The sequence below is a fragment of the Equus caballus genome, chromosome 16 (genome assembly GCF_041296265.1).
Source record: "Equus caballus isolate H_3958 breed thoroughbred chromosome 16, TB-T2T, whole genome shotgun sequence".
NCBI lineage: Eukaryota > Metazoa > Chordata > Mammalia > Perissodactyla > Equidae > Equus > Equus caballus.
This window is the reverse complement of record NC_091699.1, coordinates 43,180,848-43,201,698: the sequence shown is the minus strand read 5'-3', so window position 1 is coordinate 43,201,698 and position 20,851 is coordinate 43,180,848. Positions and strand designations below refer to the sequence as shown.

The window sequence follows — 20,851 nt, the reverse complement described above, 5'->3', positions numbered from 1 at the left end:
CTGTACCAAGTTGGCATCAGTCAATGAAAATTCCACATAATTTCAAATGATATATCATATTCAAAATTAAATGCTCACTCAGAAAAGAGGCATGAAGGAGAAGTATGCAGTTCCTAGGGTCTCCTCTTAAGCAATAGTAGGAGTAAGTGACAAGGCAGCCTTTAAAACGATCACACAAACTAGGGGGCTTGGTGCTCACAAATGATCAGGTGTGTGTGGAAACAACAAAAAACATGACTAAGAGTCAGAAATGCCTTATGCACTCGAGCAGAACATCACAATCATTTCCTCAGCCGTATTCTCAACCTTGGTTGCACAGCTTCACCAGGATTTCATCAAACTCAACACATCCAAAGTCTTTCTTCAACCCCAGCCTCTCTTGCTGACGACACTCGCCCACCCACTGTCCCACCATCTGCCTACACCCAGGCCCACAGCGGTTATCTGCTTCTCGAAGCTCCCAGCGCTCAGTTCCCGAGTTGTCAAGGTCCTGCCTGAAGGTGGAAATGACCTTTCCCTTCAACTTCTTTGGCCACCGCCCAGATTCAAACTCATGGTCACTGAACAACCACAGTATCCTTCTAACTTATCTCCACGCCTTTAGTCTCTTCTCATCCAAACCACTAACAATTAGCACTAACAAGCTTTTCTGATCATGCCTTTCTCCAGGGTGAATTCCCTCAAAGGCTGCCCAGAGCCTACTGAGTGAAGGCCAATCCCCTGTGTCCCACGCTCAGAGCCCTCATTAACCTGGCCCCAAATTTCCTGTTCAGCTTTATTTCCTTTCCCTCCTGACAGGTGGAGTTTTAGCTGCTCCAAACTCACTGTGCCCTCAAACCCACCACAGCTCCCACCTCTAAGGTTTGGCTCAGCCATCTCTTTTCTAATCATACGTCTCCATCATACCTGTGTGTTGAAATTCTTCCTGCCTTTGAAAACCAGCTCTGTTCTGGATGAAGCCAGTCGTCAGCTCTCCTAGCTATAAGCAGCACAGCATTTAAGCGCCCTCTGAGGTCCTCCCGGTGCACCATCCCAAGAGGTGGTAGTGTGTGGTGGTGACAAGTGTAGATTCTAGAGCCAGACTTCTTGGGTTCTGATCTTGGCTCCAGCATTTGCTGTGTGTGACTGGGGACAATTACTTACCTCTTTGTGCCTTGGTTTCCTTATCTGTGTTGTGTGGATGATGACAACAGTATTTACCTAGTACAGCACCTGGCACAGAATAAGCCGAGATAAGTGTCGGTTGTTTGTTTTATTGCTCACCTGAATCCCTGAACAAGACCACAAACTTGCCAAGGGCACTCCCACAGCATCCTGCATATGGACGTTCAACATGTGCCCAATGATATCCAACACATTTCGAAAAAAATGAAAGAAAGCTTCCAGTTAAGGTTACCCTCAAGCTCCCGCTCCACTCCAAACACAGCGCAATGATAGCGAAAGCATAAAAGCACATGGCACTTGTACAATCATTATCAACCTGTCCAATATTGGCAAAATAAACCACAGAGCAATTCTTAAGATTTTTTTAACTATTTTTTCACTCTTTAAAATATTTATTGAGCACCTGCAGGCAATATTGGAGGCCTGGGAACATCGATGGAATGTATTGATCAGGCAAGAAACTTTATTAGAATAGGAAGCAATTGTTAGGTTCTATAACATACATAGGAAATAACTCTTGCAAAAGAATGTAAAATGCTATGTTTATGTGGTCATTTGTGTTTGGGAATATCTTCTGTGATGAGCTTTGTTGGTAGAAATAGAAGGTAACGAATCTGCAGAGTCAGAATTAGAAACGCCTGCATCAGCAAAATTACGGCTCAGCCAGCAGAACTGGAGACAAGTATGTGCTAAAGAGAATGAGGTCATATGGTTCTGACAGAGCGGGGACTAAGGTGGAGTTTAGAATTTGGGGCAAAGATTATACATGGGAGGTTTGAGGCATCGGCAAAAGGTTTATGAGCTCAAGAACTTCTAGGTAACAGACATCGTCTTGATGGATCTCCTACTGGCCAGTGCACAACACGGATAAATACACAAGGGGACCAATAATTCATGTTGCCTTGCCCTCCTCCCCCGCTGTTCCCCCACAGCACGAGGGAAGCCCAGGCCTAGCCTCCTGGGTGCTTTACTCGTCCTGGATTAGCAGCAATTGTGGCCCCCGATGACTGGAGTGCTCTTCTTCCCTTGCTACCCCAAGAAAGGCAAGCTGCCCAAGGGGATTAGCATAGGAGATGAACAGGCATGGCAGCAGAACATATATACCTTCCCTTCAAACATCTTACAGCATGATGAGTCCAAAGATTCCTGACTCTCTTCTAAGGACAGCCAAGAAAATATTAAGGAGAGTGAATATAGGAGGATCCTGGCATATAAACCCACTTTTTCTTAATGAGATCAGTAGTATTTGATACTATTTGATTACTAAAACCTTTACATGGAACAATATGTTCTCTGCAGAAAAAGCTGGATACAAGGTAAACTATTACCACATCAAACAATGTCTTATCAAATCAACCTGTATCCAAAGGCATCAGACAACACTAGTGAGTAATGCTGCGTTTCGGCCAACACTTCAGCTCCCATTAGCATGTCAGTTGTAGTTCTTGGGCAATGGTTTTGGTCTTCCAAATAAGTTGAGATCATAATCTTTTTGTTGTTGTTTCCTGCCCGGCAAAGAAGTGGTTTCACCCTCAGCCTTTTCCAGACCACCAAAAGACAACGAGACACTAAAGCAACCGGACCCTCCCCATATGTAGCTCCTGCCAACTTGAAATCTCCTGAAACAATAGACTAAACAAGGCCAGTATTCTAAGAGATGGGGTTTAGACTAGGTCCAACACCTCTGCCTGAGAATGAATCATAAAACCACTAGCACTCTATTCCCCAGCATTACGCCATCTAGCCCCAACTGGGTCGAACCGTGCAAAATGAAAAAGAAATCAGGAACACACTGAACTTAAAACCTCAAGTACATTTTAAATCCTGTTTTAGATTCATCTAAATTAACAGAGGTCAGGCAACTTCTTTATTCAAGCTGGGTTATTCTTACTGGTTTAATACCAAAAGCAGTCAGCCACGTTTTTCCACTAAAAAATAAAAAAATACCCTGACAGAAGAACATTCTAAAACTCAGTAGAGAATATGAAAACAGCTTACAATAAACTTTGCCTTCTAGAATAACTAATGGAGGAAATTACCCAGTTATTAGGCCATGGGAAACAACTCTTTGTATATTATTTCATATTTTGCATGTCACAAATTAAAAGCACAATTTTTATTTTCTAGCATAGCATTTTTTCAAAGTGTTTTACAAAGAACACCAGTACAACAAGAGAAAAGCAAGTTCAATAAGTCTGAGAAGCTCTGCCATCCATAGCCCCCTACTTGGAAATGACAGATGTACATCTGCATATTAAAGAGTCTGAGGAGTCCCACAGTCAATTCTATGGAATCCAGCATCTTCCCAAGTTCATTTGGCCCTGCAGCCATTTTTCTCTCATAACATATATCAACATCCCACAAAATGGCTGTTCTGCAGAGCACTCCTTGGGAAAGATTCTTCTAGAAAAGGGATATAATGAAATGGTTTAATAGCTGAGACTCTGGAGTCAGCCTGATTCAAAGATCAGCTTCACCACGTGTTAGCTGTGGGACATTGGGCAAGCTTCTTAATGTCACTTGTCCCTCAGTTCCCCCAGGTAAAATGGGCAAAATAATAGCACCTACCTCCTAGGTGTGGATCTTTCCATATGACTGGAACAGTCTTCTGAGAGCCTCACACGGCTGGCTCCTTTTTGTCATTCAGGTCTCAGTTCACAGTGTCACCCTCTCCAAGAGGCCTTCCCTAACCAACCAATTCTGGTCATTAGTTCTTCATTCTCTTCTTTTCTTCATGATACTTCTCTGTTTAACTATTAAATTGTTGTCTGTCTCACCCCAGTAGAATACAAGCACCATAAAGTCAAACTTTATCAGTTATCATTGCTCTATCCCAAAACAGATTCTCAATAAGTATTCATTGAATGGACGGATGAACAAATGAATGAATAAAGGAAGTGGTTGTGCGAATTAAATATAAATCAATATAAAGCACTCTTTTCTTTTTTCTTTAAAGTATACTTTTTTTTGGTGAGGAAGATTGGCCCTGAGCTAATGTCTGTTGCCAACCTTCCTCTTTTTTTTTTCTCTCCAAAGCCCCAGTACATAGTTGTATATCCTAGTTATAATCCTTCTAGTTCTTCTGTGTGGGACACCACCTCAGCATGGCTTGATGAGCAGTGTGCAGGTCTGTGCTCAGGATCCGAACTGGCAAACCCCAGGCCGCCAAAGTAGAGTACGCAAACTTAACCACTACGCCACCGGGCTGGCCCCTAAAGCACTCTTCATAGTACCTGACACATAAGCATCTATCCAGATGCTGTTATGAAAACTTTTGATAAGTGATGGGCAGTTAACACATTCACAATCAGAGTTCTTGCACTATTTAACTAGCCTCTTCTTGCTGTATTGTGGGTAAACATTTCATGACATTTATTCAGAAGTGTGCCAGTCAAAGGGTTTTCAGTGATGGGGCGGAGGGCGTGGTTAGGCCCTGAGAGTAGCATTTGCCACTTTCCATGGTGCAAATACTCCTACCTCGACCAATTTCAAGTCATCAACAGTTTAAAAGCAGGCTCACAAAATTCCTGAAAATGTAACAAATGGCTCTCACAATCTACTACAATCCTTCTCTTGGGAAGGGTCCTTTTAGGCCTCCAAGTCTTGTTGATTTCAAGTTTAAAATGAGATTTTTTATGTAGAGATACTTTTTCCTCATTCTCTCTTCTTGATGAGCCAAGATAAGGGCTCTCCACTGACTTTGGTCTGCTGCTCAAGGAAACTAGTGGGATGTGTTGGGTTGCATTTTCTGTACCACTCTCTGTGGGCTCTTAGACTGATGTTTAAGGCTCTAAACATGATCCATATCCATGCCAGACCATTCTGAGGATGAACTAATCTCATAAAACACAAACTGAATTGTGTTTAGATTCATTTAAATGGAGGCATCCACACAATGGAATCAAAGCACATCTATTAAGTGCTACCAATGAGCAGAATCTAATAACAGAAGAAGAGTGACTCTACCCTGACCACAAGATCCCAACATGGAATGAAGGTCAATGCTGCAGCTGGAGGTTTCTCTGGCATCACAGCCTTGCTGCATATGCAACTTGAACCCGTGGCACTCAAAATAAAACAGCAGCCTTTTCAAGTATAGCAATCTACCAACCATAGTTTTGAGATAACAGAACCAAAATTTCAAAATCCACAGTCACTCTACATGCAAGTGATAACATGCCAGTAATTATTGCTTCTCTTCTGTAAACTAAATGGAAAGTCTGTGGAGTAAGGCAAGAAGAGATTAGTTTCTGCTCCACTGTATTAGCAATCTATCGCTGTACAATAATTACCTCAAAATTCAGCAGCTTGAAACAACACACGTTTATTATCTCACAGTTTCTGTGGATCAGGAATCCAGCTACAGCTTAGCTGGATCCTCTGCTTCATAGTCTCTCACAAAGGTATAATCAAGGTGCCACCCTAGGGCCTGTCATCTCATCTGAAGGTTCAAGTGGGGCAGGATCCACTTCCAAGCTCACTAAGTGGTTGTTGGCAGTTTTCAGTTCTTTATGGGTGCTTGAATGAGGGTCTCATTTCCTCACCAGGTGTTGGCTAGAGGCTGCCCTCAGTTCCTTACCACATGGGCCTCTCCCACATGGTAGCTTGCTTCATCAAAGCATGGAAGTTGAGCTGGCAATAGAATCCTCTAACACAATGGAAATAACAGTCTTATGTAACCTAATCATGGAAGTGACATTGGCATCCCATTTCCTTTGCTATAGTCTATTGTTTAGAAGCAAATCACTAGGTTCAGCGTATACTCAAGGGGAAGGGATTACACCAGGGTATGGATTCCAAGAAGAAGGGATCATTGGAGCCATCTTGGAAGTCTGCCCACCACATTCACCCTCTTGGAATATAGATGGGAAGACCAGGCCCAACAAAACATTTCTTTAAGCATCTCAACATGAAACCAAGCCATGTGGTTTCTCAAGCATGTTGCTAACGTCTCATGAAAACAAAACAAGGGAGAATAAGCATGGAGGACATTAAGGCTGAAGGCACAAAAGTCTGTTCAAATGTTCTAAGCAAAGACCACCTACATCAGAGTGGGGAGCATCTGTATTAGCAAGCCCCACCATGGAAACCATGTTTTCTCAACAATCAAACAAGCGACTTAGAAAATGGGCCGCCCATCTGAACAGATATATAATGCCAAGAAATCTAGTTTGGTCTGGAAGCAAACAGCTTTTGGAATTTTTACTTACTGCTGTGGAATACTTTGAAAATATACTTAATGCCATTTTATTGCTTCCTGTTTTCTGTGAGATTTGTGTCTCCCACAGCGTTTTGTCTACAGGGTACTTTTGAGATCTATATCCACCATAGTGGCAAGGAACTGCTATAAAAATTTCAAACCTTGGCTGTCACTCACATTTTTTTAAGCTCTATCTAACCACATAGTCTCAGATATATGAGCAGCTCAACATTCAATGGCGGTTGCAGGCCAGAGAGGCTGCCTCTGAAAGGACACTGAATGATTTAATCCACTAAGTGCAAAACACATACTCGGAAAACATGGAACACTCTGTCCTAGAGTAATGTAAATGCAGACAAAAATGATCTTAAACCTAAACGTTCAAAATTGATCTGCACATTTTACCATTCTTTCCAGAAATATCCATATGATTTACTTTCTGCAAATTCTGCCAATCCACCTATAAAAACATTTGGATTCATTGTTTTCCTAATCACCTATTGGTTTTAATCCTTTAGAGAGATGATATTTGAGAAATGTCTAAAACTTAAACAGTGTTATACTTAAAAGACCCTGCAACGATGGCCATCTGTAGGAAAGCAGTTGTAAACCACCTTAGAGTTGACAGGTGCTGCACATGCTTGGATCCTAAATACGTGCTAAATAACAAAGGAACATACGTGTGGTGAGCAGAGAAAAAAAACTAATGGAAAATTCCAGTTTAAAAGTGATAAGCAGACAGGAAGTTTATAAAACAGATCACAAAGGGGAGTTTGTTGAGGCTGTAGATGACTTCCAACCTGTGAAAATAACTCGATCACATATTTTAACTCATAAAATATAGCTTTGAGGAAATAAGAGTGAATGTCCTTACCTCTCTAAGATGTATGTTTTCCTTCTCTTTCTGGTCTAAAATCACTTCTAAGTGGCTGACTTGAGACTCAGCTTCTGCCATGCGCCGTGTCCGTTCATTGTCATCCTCAAGACTTTTGGATGGCAAACCTTTACTTTGCAACATCTCAAGGAGCTTTTTAATTGACTCGTCTCGGGCATTGAGGGTCTGTTTCTGCGTTTCGATTCTCAGCTCCATTTCCTCCAAGGTCTTCCTCAACAGGAACAGCTCCTTAGCCTGCCTGTCATGCTCAGCTTGGAGCCGCCGGAAGTTCTCCTCGGTCAGCTCAATAGTGAAGTGCTCGGCTCCTCGGTTGCCACTCTCTTGCTGCAGGAGGTGGTTGAGGTCTCTCTGGGTTCGCAGCTCATCCTGAAGGGCCTGGATTGTCAACTGCAGATGCTGTCATGAGAAAGACGGAGCAGGAGAGGAGAAAGAAGGGGAAAAAGTTAGTGGAAATGCCAAGTGCCATCTGCTGTTTCCACACTATGAGAATGGAATGTTAATCATGAGGTCCAGAGGGCCAGCTGTGAAGTCCTCCAGGGTGACTTCAGAAGCATGGGGCAGCACATGGAGAGGGGGAAATTAATTCAGTGATGCTTTCTGAATGTCTTAGGAGAAGAGAAATGTACACATACACAGAAACAGTTATATTAGTGTCAGTCACAAGGGAAATTATACATCTACAGAGTATTAATTTAGGAAGTGGAAAGGGTTAGAGGGAAACTTTCACAAACACACCTTCTTTACGCCCACAGTGCTCCAGACTCAGTATTCCTTGTTTCCTAAGGTATACTTTATTGTACTATGCATTATTTTCTGTGATAAATGCATGTCCATTTAAAAATGAAAATAATAGCATCCACTACAAGTAGACACAAACAAGGACTTTATTTTTACAAATAAAGCTGTGAACAGGTTTAGTAAACAGGACTACTGCATCTGCAAGCAAAAGGGAAAAAATGCAGACGGAGACAGACACACTCAAACACACGAGGAGGTGAGGCTGGGCAGAGCAAAACAAACAAGCTGCAAAGAGTGGACAAACCTTGGTTCTTCTGGCATCCAGTAACTGAACAGCATGGGAAATGAAAAAAAATGAAGCAAAAAATCAACACAAAGAAAAGTCCAGTGCAAGCAAAGGATATTTAACAGAAAGAACTTAATCAACATAAAGTACCTTCACAGAAAAGAAAAAGAAAAAAGAAAAATAATTTCTTATTACAGCAAAGACCCATAAGCTACACAGAATCTATAGTATTGATGCTTGATAAGTGTGATTTAAAGAACAAAAAGCAAAATGGGAGGTTTATTCCACCTTTGGTTTTCCTCAATCTCACTGACCCAGTGAGTCTCGAGGATATTACCAGAGAGGAAAGCACAACACTCCAAAAGCACCTACGTATTATTCCAGGTCACCATTTTAACCAAAATCAGAGTGAAGGTACCAGAGAAACAAAATAGTTACCAGTTGTGAGAAAAGAAACTCTTACATGAAGATATTTGGTGAATTCAGCAACACCTTCCCCAAGGGGAACAACCTCCAGGCTGGTCACAGGCAGCCATAAGCTGAAGGCATTTTTGTCCTGGGAACAAACCAGGAGGTTTCCAAGACACAGTTACTCATTCGTTCATCAAACACATACTCCTGCCCATGGACCAGACACAATGCTAAGCACAGGAATCAAGATGGACATAAGGCATAGCTCCTACTCACAGGGAACTCACATGGATAATACCCTGTCAAAGTTATATAAATAGTGGAGCAGTCCACATTTTTAAATCCTTCTGAATTCCTACAACTGACTCAGAGGTGTTGAGAGCTTTCTGAGTGTGACCTAGACCCAGAAACTAGCACTGAGTGATGCATTATCTTGATTCACCTCTTTTTGGGTGTCCACTTTATCTTTCCATTTAGGAACACCCAAGCAGAAATTCCGAGAGCACAGGAAACAAGTACTCTCTTCTTATCCATGTGCCACAGTGCACCACAGGATACTGACTGTACAGTAAGCAACTGGTATGTATTTAATGATGGTGATTATGATTTTTTTCTAAATATAATTCACTCCTCTAAAGTGTAAAATTCAGTGGTTTTTACTATACTCACAAAGTTGTGCAACTATCAACACAATAAATTTTAGAACACTTCCACCATCCTAAAAAGAAATCTTGTGCCCTTTAGCCATCACTCCCCATCCCCTTCCCTATGCCCAGGCACTGGAAACCATTAATTTACTTTCTGTCTCAATGGATTTGCCTGTTCTGGACATTTCATATCAATGAAATCATGCAATTAGTGGTTTCTTTCATCTAGCCTGTTTTCAAGGTTCATCCATGTTGTAGCATGTATCAGTATTTCATTCATTTTATAGAAGAATATTATTTCATTATAGGGACATACCACATTGTATTTATCCACTTATTAGTTGATTCCTACACAAGTATTCATAGCAGCATTATTCATAGTAACTAAAAAGTGGAAACAACTTATATGTCAATCAACTGATGAATGAGTAAATAAAATGTGGTATATTCATACAAGTGAACATTATTTAGCCATACAAAGCAATGAAGTACTGATATACACTGCAACACTGATGAACCTTGAAAACATTATGCCATATGAAAGAAGTCAGTCACAGAAGATCACATGTTATATGATTCCATTGATATGAAATTTCTAGAATAAGCAAATCCATACACAGAAAATAAATTGGTGATTGCTAGGGGGGTTGAAGGGGGATATGGGAAGGGTGGGTGACTAATAAAAGGTACAGGGTTTCTTTTTGGGGTGATCAAAATGTTCTGGAATTAGATATAGTAGTGGTGTTGGTTGCACAACTTCGCGAACATACTAAAAACCAACAAATTTTATATGTTAGATGATTGAAATGTATGGTACACAAATTACATCTCCATAAAGCTGTAACAAAAAACATGAGGTGGGATTATAAGGTAATGTGACCTTCCTCCGCCAGCCACCCCCGTCCCGAAACCACATCAAAACAAAGTCAAGAGGAGTATCAACAGCCTTCAGCCCAGCGATGTGGCTGCTGCCAAGCTTCTTGGGAGCAGAGCATGCAACTGTCTTCAAGTCATTTAAATACTCTTGATGATGGCAAATCTTTGTCCTTTAAAAGTGGCTTGGATTTCTGAGATCATCCAAGTTTATTTAGAGACAAATATGATGCATCAGGATGATCAGACTGGAAATCATCTTTCCTGAGATTGACTAAAAAGAAAAGTGGTTTTCTTACGCAGTTCATAGATTGTCCAGAAGGGAATTCCAAAGAAAAATTGCCAAAGTGCTTTGAGCAGAGACAGCAACACTGGAAGACAACTCTGAAAGGGGGTTGCCCCTCTGGGTGGGCACGTTGCCTATCGCCCTGATCCTTTGTTTCCACACTTGCAAAAGGGGATAATCATGATACCCATGTCAGAGGGCTCCTGTGAGGAGTAACTAAGATAATGCATAAAGTGCCAGGTTTAAGGGCAAAGGGAGGGAGGAAGTTTGGTAGAAAAGAAGGAAGGAAAGTAGAAAAGAAGAATGAGAGGGAGAGAGAAATGAAGGGAAAATGGGTCCATTTATCCATTCAATATACATTTACCCAGTATCTCCCACATACTCATCAAATATCAAACAAGAAAAGAAAGGAAAACAAATGGTCCAAGTTCCCAGTCCATATGGACAGGTAAACTGATAGTAGCAATACTATGTTATGAGGGTTATGACAGAAGTCATAACCAGGTGGCTGGAAATTCAGAGAGAAGGTACCCAGGCTAGAAACTCGTAGGAAAACACCTCACAACAAGAGTCATCACTGAGCTGCATCCTGAAGAGCAAATGAGAATCAGCCCCATGAAGAATGATAGAAAGAAAAGAGAAAGTATAAAAGCCCAGAGTCAGGGGCCAGTCCCACAGCTGAGTGGTTAAGTTGACACGCTCTGCCTTGGCGGACGAGGGTTTCGCTAGTTCGGATGCTGGGCACAGATCTGGCATCACTTATCAGGCCATGCTGAGGTGGCATCCTACATAGCAGGACTAGAAGGACCTACAACTAGAATATACAACTATGTACTGGGGGGCTTTGGGGAGAAGGAAAAAAAAAGGATTGGCAACAGATGTTAGCTCAGGGCCAATCTTTAAAAAAAAAAAAAAGCCCAGAGGCAAAAACAGACCAGAAATATTAAGGAACATAATATCAAAAATCTGGATAGTGCTTACCACATGCCACGCACAGTTCTAAGCTTTTTTAATCCTCACAAACATCCTGTAAGGTAGCCACTGTTATGATTTTTATTTAATGGATGAGAAAATGGAGATGCCAAGTGGTTAAGTAGCCTGCTCCAAGTCAACCAGCTAGGTAAGTGGCACAAGCCAGGTGTTCATCCAGGCAGTCTGACCCCAATACTCCTGTTCAAACCACTATACCATCTAGCCTCTGAATTGATACAAATACTTCAGGATAGCTGGAAAAAAAGAATGGGGGAGGGGCAGGAGTGGTGACAGCAGACAGGCAGGCAATTATGACAGTTATAGCAATTCTCAAAATTAAAAATTAGCCATCCTAACGTGAATGAGGCTAACCTAACCTAATCTGAATGAGGCTGTTCCTCATTCAGAGGTTGTCATGATGGATGCTTCCAGGCTATACATTTATTAAGAAGCAAAATCTATTTTCCAGGTAGCCATGACTTCAGCACGACCAAACAATCTGATAATCAACCTAAAACCGTGCTCAAAACTTTCTCAAATCTATGTGTCATTTAGTTTTCATTCTCTTTTAAGATATTTAAAAATAAGCAGGAATCTCCTTGTTCCTAAAAAGGGATTCTTGAGCAAAATGCTTGCGCCTTATAGAGCCTTGATCATCTTTCTGCTTCACGTAATTGGAGATGGGGAGGAGTGAATTTTAAACACTCTCTCTCTTCCTTCATTGTTATACTTTTAAGAGAGTCAATTCAATCAAATTTCAAACGTCATTTATCAGATATCCATCTCTAGTTAGATACTTAAGATAGACGATTTAAATTTTAAAATATAATCACAGGGGCCGGCCCCGTGGCCGAGTGGTCAGTTTGCACGCTCCGCTGCGGCGGCCCAGTGTTTTGTCAGTTCAAATCCTGGGGTGCGGACACGGCACCGCTCATCAAGCCATGCTGAGGCAGCATCCCACATGCCACAACTAGAAGGACCCACAACTAAGAATATACAACTATGTGCCAGGGGGCTTTGGGGAGAAAAAGGGAAAAAAAAATCTTTAAAAAATAAAAAAATAAAAAATAAATAAAATATAATCACAGCACTTTAAAAAATTATTTTATTGAGGTCATTTTGGCTTGTAACACTGTGTAAATTTCAGGTGTACATTATCAGATTTCAGTTTCTGTGCACACTGCATCATGTTCACCACCAACAGCCTAGTTTTTATCCATCACTATATATATGTGCCCCTTTACCTCTTTCATCCTCCACCCCCACCCCCTTCCCCTCTGGTGACTACCAATCTGTTCTCCTTATCTATGTGTTTGTTTGAATAATAGCACTTTTAATAAATAATCCACTGAAAATAATATCCTCTTTGTGTTTCAGTTTCCTCATTTGTAAAAGGGGGAGAGTAATAATTCCTACTACATAGGGTCATCGTGAGGGTTAAACAAGTTAATATGTACAAAGATTGAGAAAATTCCAAGCACAGAGTAACCACTTATATCAGGATGGGCTAGGATATGCTGCTGTGACAACACCACAAAACCCACATTCTGAAAGGCATAACCACCCGACACGCTGATTCCACATTGACACAGAATCAGGACTCTTAGAGCTCAAGGAGACCATAAAAATCAGCTTGTTAACTTCATTTTACAAACGAGAAAGACAGATCCACACAGGTTAAATGACAGGCCCAAGGGCACACAGACTGCCAACACCAGAATCTTGATTTCTGGGATGCTGGACTCCATCCTGGTATGTATTCCAATAACCCTAAGAGTAGACAAAAAGACGGTGGCCCTCCACCTTGACAACTTAGGAAATGGCAGTGGTGTCTCTTACAGAGAGGATGAGAGAGAACCTAAATCATCTCACTTCCACATCACTGGGTCCCACCCAATAGTTAAATAGCATGGGACACTCCAAAGACAATTACTAAGACCTCCTGTCTAAGTCCTTGGAATTAGACTGTGTAGCTGTTAGAAGACAAGCTCAGGGGCCAGACTCGTGGTTGAGTGGTTAAAGTTCCATGCTCCACTTCAGCCGCCTGGGGTTTCTGGGTTTGGATCCCAGGGGCAGGCCTGCTCCACTCGTTGACCATGCTGTTGAGGCATCTCACATACAAAAATAGGGGAAGATTGGCACAGATGTTGGCTCAGGGCTGGTCTTCCTCAAGCAAAAAAAAAAAGGAGGAGGAGGATTGGCAGTGGATGTTAGCTCAGGGCGAATCTTCCTCACCGAAAAAAAAAGGTAAAAAAAAATAAGAAGACAAGCTCAATAAAAACTATCTCTAAAAGATCAGGATATAGTACAAGTCAAACCTCTAGCAAAGGCAAGGCACCTTATCTAAAGGTCAAAAGGTAAGAAAAATGATGCACAGTTTTCGATTCCCCCTTTCCCAGATTATTCAGTTCCTTCAAATTGAATCACCACCCCCTTCCCAACCATGAAAACACGTTTCTTTTAAGGCAGTCACACAAACCCCACTGGATCAATAATGAAGAGCATTCATTTCAGCATGTTACCAACTTTAGGTACCTACAAACCAGCAACCTGTAAGGCTGCATCCAAGGGCCATTCCTCTGGAATCTCCCAACATCACTGTGGTCTCAACTTCCCAAAGCCTCAAGCACTTCTGTGGCTTCCACTCCACTGCACATCAGGAGAGAGAGGCCCTTCTAGTGTCCATCCGCAGTGGGATGAGACATCAGCAGATGATGCGGCCTTGTGCCCGGGCTCCAAACTGCTGTCAACTTAGCACTTACGGCACAGGTGGAACAGGTGGCAAAACAGTTAATTCCTGTTGAGTACAAATTTGTGTCTGTGGTTGGATAAGCATCGGGAAGGTTTTTACTCCCCACCCTGATTCTGGGATCATTCTCCAGTTGTCCTCAAAGAATTAAAGCTCAAAAGACAAACTCCCTCCTCCACAGCCTGCCACTGAGGAACCATGGAGGGAAGCAAGCAGGGGTGACAACAGGCATCCAGACTATGCTTCACAGTCACTCTGCCAGGAGTGCAAATAGAGTGCATCACATCTATCCTAACAGCTCACCTTTAACCCAGTTCTTTTTAACCTTTTTCTCCCTACACCTAATTGCATACTTTGAACTCTATCCTGTATATAAAAACTAGCTACATGGTCTGTCCATTCAACATAGGCAAACGGAATGCGAGCTAAAAAGATTAGTCTGTCCACTGAGTCCAAGTCTCAGACAAGAAAGGAGGTCATAATGACTTCTAATTCAGGTGTTACGGCAGGTTACAATTTTTGATAGGCCCCCCTAGGACACAATAGCTAGATAAGAGCAAATATATCTTTCAAAGTGTTGCTATGCTTACAAGAAAGTAAGGGAAATCTCCAAGAAAGACAGAGAGAGACAAAGACTGAGAGAGAGAAAGTGAGGTTCTCAAGGGTAGGCTCTGGGCCAAATTTGCATTATACCCCCAAATCTAGCACATAGTAGGCACTCAATAAATAGTGAATGAAACATGGACAGAAGGATGAGAGGACCAGAAGGGAAACTGTCTCACCAGCCGGTCAGAACAGGGGAACAACGTCAGGGAGAACGAGTTTCCATTCTCTCTGCTTTGCTGTAGTTAGGGTGCAGTGGAGGGAAGGGGGCGATGCAAGGGCTGGGGAGATGTGGGGGCAGGGGAGGTGTCCCTGACCTCAGATTACTCTGTCCCATTCTCTCCCCCAAAACTCAGAATGACTCACATCCACCAGCTCACTTGTCTGACAATACTGCTCCAAAGCTGCCAGCACTATGTCTACTTCACAAGAGGATAAATTGGGCTGGCTTAAGGGATTTGACAGCAACCACATCACATTGTTAGCAATACGGGCTGGTGTCTAAAACTGAGGTTTCCTTCAGCCAATTCTAAAGTCTCCTGTGCTCTAAAAATACTATAAAACTTCATTTTGCACAACTCTTATAAGCTCCCATAGTCACTTAATTTTGAAAAAAGGAGAACAATGAAAATATAAGAAACTAAGCCGTACTTGAGTTTATATGGAAAAGGGGGAAAAATATACTTTGCCTTAGCCAACATTTAGGAGAGTGACTTCCAATAGCCACTAGAGTCAGAATCTAATCCAGATTTCAGAATGTCTAAAGCACAAAAAGGTAAATAGAATGAAAATATAATTATATATGTATCGTGTGCATGGAACACACAATTATTTAAATAGAGACTAGCCAGATGTTTAGAATCTACTGTGACTTATCCTCAAACATGGAAAATATGAGTTCCTGGCAGATCTGAAAAAATTTGTGACCTTAAGCTCTTTTCCACACTATGGGGAAAAAACAAAAAAAAAGATAAAGTTTTGTATTATAAAGCAGTTTAGGGTTTCATTGCTATGAAAACCGTCTCTGAGCTATATAAAAATATGAATTGGCTTATACCCAAAAGTCTTGAACTTTTTTTAATAAATCCATACTCCTTCTCAAGCAAGGGCTTAACATAACTCTTTCAAAGAAAACAGAATCTCTTTGCAGACAGCTTGGCCTGCTCTAATTCTCCTGTGACTTTATTTTCCTATTTATCATTTTCCAGTTTGTCTCTAATCAAATTTTAAGGGCAGGTTCTCTGATCCCTTTTTCCATAATCCCATGTGCAGGACGTACAGCACTGCTTGTGGCTCCAAACCTTCCACGGGCCCTGTCATGTGTGTGAAAAGACAAACAGCAGCCGGCTAAACACGTGTGGCCCTACTGTGCTGTGGAAGAGTTGCTCTGCTGAAAGAGGTATAAGAAATTAATACTTAGAAATATAGTCCTAGGCTTTCTCCTTTAGGGTAGAATAAGCACACACAGCTAATAGAGAATATTGATAGGTGATTTTTACAAGCACCAACGCACCAGGATCCTGAGCTCCTCACACTTGCCTGCTTGTCCATGATAACAGCAGAACCCACTTTGGTTGATAATATGTGACATTTTGCCAAGACTCATATCACTAAGAACAGTCTACGTGGGAAAGCCCTCTTGGCAGTTGCTTTCGTAAGCAAGGAGGAGTTCTGGTTTTCATTATAGACCAATACTATAAGGTGGCACAGTATTGGAATATTGTACTGAGCTGAGAGTTAAGGACTTAAGTTCTAATTCCAGCTTTGCTATTAACCAATTAAATGATCTGGGGAAAATCACTAGACTTGTCTGGGCTTCCAAGAACAGTGGTGATGAGCTGGGTTTTGAATCCTGGATTTACCTATGACAGCCCGTGTCACCTTGGACAAATTACTTAAGTACTTTGAGCATCAAATTATTCATCCATAGACAGGAAATAATAATGGCAACTAATGTACAGGGTTCACACAAAGACCACATGAGATGCTCATTAAGTGAACAAGTTCCCATAAAGCATGGAACATAGGACCTGACACATAATGAGTGCTCAATAGATGTTCACTGTTATTACTGTTGAGATAGTGGTGGTGGCTAGAGGCCCAGAATTTAAAATTCCCTCCTTCCTCCTCCCACTGGGAAGGGAAAAGAAATGAGTGTAATGAACATAAATTTTTGACCATAAAATAAATGCAACAGTAGGAAACAAAATGCTATCTACTTTGGCATTTTTTAAATAAAGGAAAACAGAAAACAGTTGTATTAAGACCAATCCAATTCAAAGATGGATAAAATTGATTTCCCATTAACTGGTCTATAAATAACTCCACAAGGGGCTCTTGGGAATACCAACTATTTCTGTTTTGAAGGTCAGGGTTCTTCCCCACTATTGGCCAGTAATACATAAGCAATTAAAGGACAGTGGCATCCCCTGCTGTTGGCACTGCTCAACCTGTTACAGGTAAAGAAAAAAAAACACAAGTTTAAGACATATTGATATTTTTAAAATGTGTTTAAAGAAGCAAAACACGTCACAGAAACAATGGTTAAAACTGGAACTTTTCCATTATTAATAGTCACAACCACACACAGTTGTTAGCGGACAGCTCTTTCATTTTAAGTGCTTAGCAAATCTTTAGTGTAAATTACTTTTTTAAATGTTTATTGCAATTTCCTTCCCTGTCACCTCCTCTTCACCCTCCAACATGTTCATTTAACAAAACTGCTAACCATCTAAGTATTTTTTAAACAGCTGTTTTACCTAAATTAATATGATTTCAAAGAGCTGGGTGGCAGGCGTTGACTCACTAATTTTTCCCTTCTCTGAGCTACACAGTTCCTCAGCCAAACTCTAGTCCTTGTTATTGAAAGTCTTCATGAAAAGAGATTTTTCCTAAGTACTCTCCTGCTTCTCTCTGCTCCTTGAGTCAGTCCACCTACGCAAAGGGGAGATAACTGACCTCCAAGAGACTCAGAGTGTGGTCCTTGGACCAGGAATCAGATAGGATCTTGTAAAAAAACATGGAATCTCAGGGCCAGCTCAGACCTGCAGAATCAGAATCTGCATTTTAACAAGAACACCAGGTAACCTGTAGGCACATAAAGGTTTGAGAAGCACTTCTATAGACTTCAAAAAAAAGTTTCAGCCTTACTACCACTTTAAGAAACGATTATTTGGTAATTTAAAGGTAGAAAAGGAAAATATCAGGAAAATAGTACTGTAGTATAGTCCTAAAAAGCACACTGAAAAGTCAGCTTGGGAGCCAGCCCAGTGGCACAGTGGTTAAGTTTGTGCATTCCACATCGGCAGCCCAGGGTTCATGGGTTCAAATCCCAGGTGTGGACCTACACACCACTCATCAAGCCATGCTGTGGCAGCATCCCACATACAAACTAGAGGAAGATTGGCACAGATGTTAGCTCAGCGACAATCTTCCTCAAGCAAAAAGAGGAAGATTGGCAACAGACGTTAGCTCAGGGCCAATCTTCCTCACACACACACACAAAAAATAAATAAGAAGGGAAAAAGAAGTCAGTTTGTATGATTAGTAAGATCTGGGTAAACTATAAGAAGAGTCCCTCAATACAAGACACTACTATATGAAGTAGACATAAGGGGTCATTCATTCATTCATTCAACCCCATTCAACCCTTACTGAGCTATGTGCTATTTGACAGACAAATATACTAAGTTTCCTCTCCAAATCACGAAAGAAATTCTGCCAGGTTAGATATAAATAAATAAACTTTATATATAAGTAATACATATCTTATTGCAGATATAAAATATATGATAATATATTATATAACATAACATATATTATTATATATGCTGTTTGTTTATTGTTTTTTTTTTGAGGAAGATTAGCCCTGAGCTAACATCTGCTGCCAACCCTCCTCTTTATGCTGAGGAAGCCTGGCCCTGAGCTAACATCCGTGCCCATCTTCCTCTATTTTATGTGGGACGCCTGCCACAGCATGGCCTGACAAGCAGTGCATAGGTCTGCACCTAGGATCCAAACCCGCGAACCCCGGGCCGCTGAAGCGGAACATGTGAACTTAACCACTGCACCACTGGGCTAGCCCCATATATGCTGTTTATTTTTAAGGCACACATAATATCTGAATTTTCATTCTGTACTGTTATTTCCTGTCATCGTTATTTAAAAGAACAATCTGAAGGGACCTTTAAAGAGTCATCCGAAATGACAGTACTAAGCTCTACATTCAACTGTTTTATTCATTTTTACTTTTAAATAGCATTTCCGTATGCACGCCTGTGCTCTCGGAATTTTAAGTGACCGGGAAAACCATGAGGAGTCTGAGATGAATCTTTTTCAAATTATAACTTGAACAATGTATAAGGAAAACGTGAATATACTAGTTCCTAAGTAGCCTAATCACTCAAATTCTCTAAGTTTTTCCATTTTATTAATGAACTAGAATCAAAGGCCTGTACCTTCATTTCTTTCTTTGGTTTGATGGTAAGATACCTACTGTTGTATCCACACAATGTCTATGGCCTTTGATATTTTATATATATATAAAGAAAAAAACAGAGAGAAAGAGAGAAAGAATGAATACACCATACCCCACAAACAAAAATATGGCCAACATACCATAGAAATGTAATATGAATAGATAAGAGAAAAATGAGAAGAAAATACATCAAAATGATCCTTGCTAGTGAAGAAGGGGACGGGGAAGGCGTGTTAAAGGGTACGGGGCTTTCTGAGGAGGTGAGGAAAATGTTTGAAATGAATATACTGAAAATCACAGAATTGTACACTTTTAAACAGTGAATTTTATGGTACATGAGTTATATCTCAAGCTGTTAAGAATGATGGGAGGTGGGAACATCATGAATGCCTTCTTTTCTATTTCTTATTTTCACTCAGCAAATATTTTTTCCAAGAATAATTTTTGAATGTCTACTGCTAAAGATCGAATGTTTATACTCCCCCAAAATTCCTATGTTGAAACCTAATCCCCAATGTGACAGTATTTGGGCATGGGGCCTTTAGGAGGTGATTAGGTCATTAGAGTGAAGACCTCACAAACTGGAACAGTGCTCTTAAAAAAGAGACCCCAGAGAGCTCCCTCATCCTTTCCACCACGTGAGGATGCTGGAGAAAACAGCTGTCTACAAACGAGGAAGTAGGCCCTCACTAGACACCAAATCTGCCAGCACCTTGATCTTGGACTTCTCAGACTCCAAAACTGTGAGAAACAAATGTTTGTTGTTTATGGTATTTTTGTTATAGCAGCCTGAATGGACTAAGACACCTGCCATGTACTCATCACTGCTATGTTAGTTAATATTCTTTGAGTTGCAATCAACAGAAACCAACGTGGCCTGCCCTAAGCCAAAGAAGGGAATGTATGAGAAAGATGTCAGGGTATCTCCCTGAATCAAAGCAGGAACTGGGAAAACAAGGAAGCAGGACACAGCAGGAACCTCTGTGAGAAGCTTGTGACTTGGTTTCAACTCCTTGCTCCAAATTGTAAATACCCAGGACAGAAGATAGAATTGTCCTGACATAAGCCAGGTGTCCACCATGAATCAATCAGATGTGGCAGCTGACCCTGCCCATCAGGAGCTACTCCAAGGGGAAAGAGATTTGTTTAAATGTGGGCAGAGACCACAAAAAGAATCTTCTACGATTGCTGTTATAATTAAAGATTTAAAAAAGAAGCAAAATATGAATAATATAATAGTGCTATGGTTATGTTTATTCAGGGCAAAGGATTCCTAAAGGGCAATATATACAAGATACAGGTGATCTTCATGGTACATCCCAGCAACACGTACCATGTACAACATGGACAACCTTCTGACATCCAGCAACAGACAGGAGGAGTTAAGAGACTGGAAAACTTAAGAGAATTATAGACTTCCAAGAGGAAATAAAGGAACAACTAATTTGACAGTGAAAGTCCTAAATACTTGATTGAGAATAACGCCTCCAATTAAGAACCCTGTCTTTGATGTCAGACAGCCTTGGGTTGATCTCTGCTTGGTCACTCAC

The 20,851-nt window shown here is 41.1% G+C and overlaps 1 protein-coding gene across 31 annotated transcripts in view; it reads right to left on the bottom strand.

The window, feature by feature from the left end:
- ERC2 (ELKS/RAB6-interacting/CAST family member 2) overlaps positions 1-20,851 on the bottom strand; it is a 904,450-nt gene that overhangs the window by 742,232 nt on the left and 141,367 nt on the right. For 16 of the 31 annotated variants that reach the window (XR_011426853.1, XR_011426854.1, XR_011426851.1 and 13 more), the window contains exons 3-4: positions 8,302-8,325; positions 7,239-7,655 (exon numbers count right to left, since the gene is read on the bottom strand). Coding sequence is in view for 16 of the 31 variants with exons in the window: in XM_070237376.1 (XP_070093477.1) it covers positions 7,239-7,655; positions 8,302-8,325 (441 nt within the window). In the remaining 15 variants the exon portion in view is untranslated. The remainder of the gene's footprint in view (positions 1-7,238; positions 7,656-8,301; positions 8,326-20,851) is intronic. The other 15 variants (XR_011426862.1, XR_002800567.2, XR_011426860.1 and 12 more) reach the window with 1 other exon arrangement.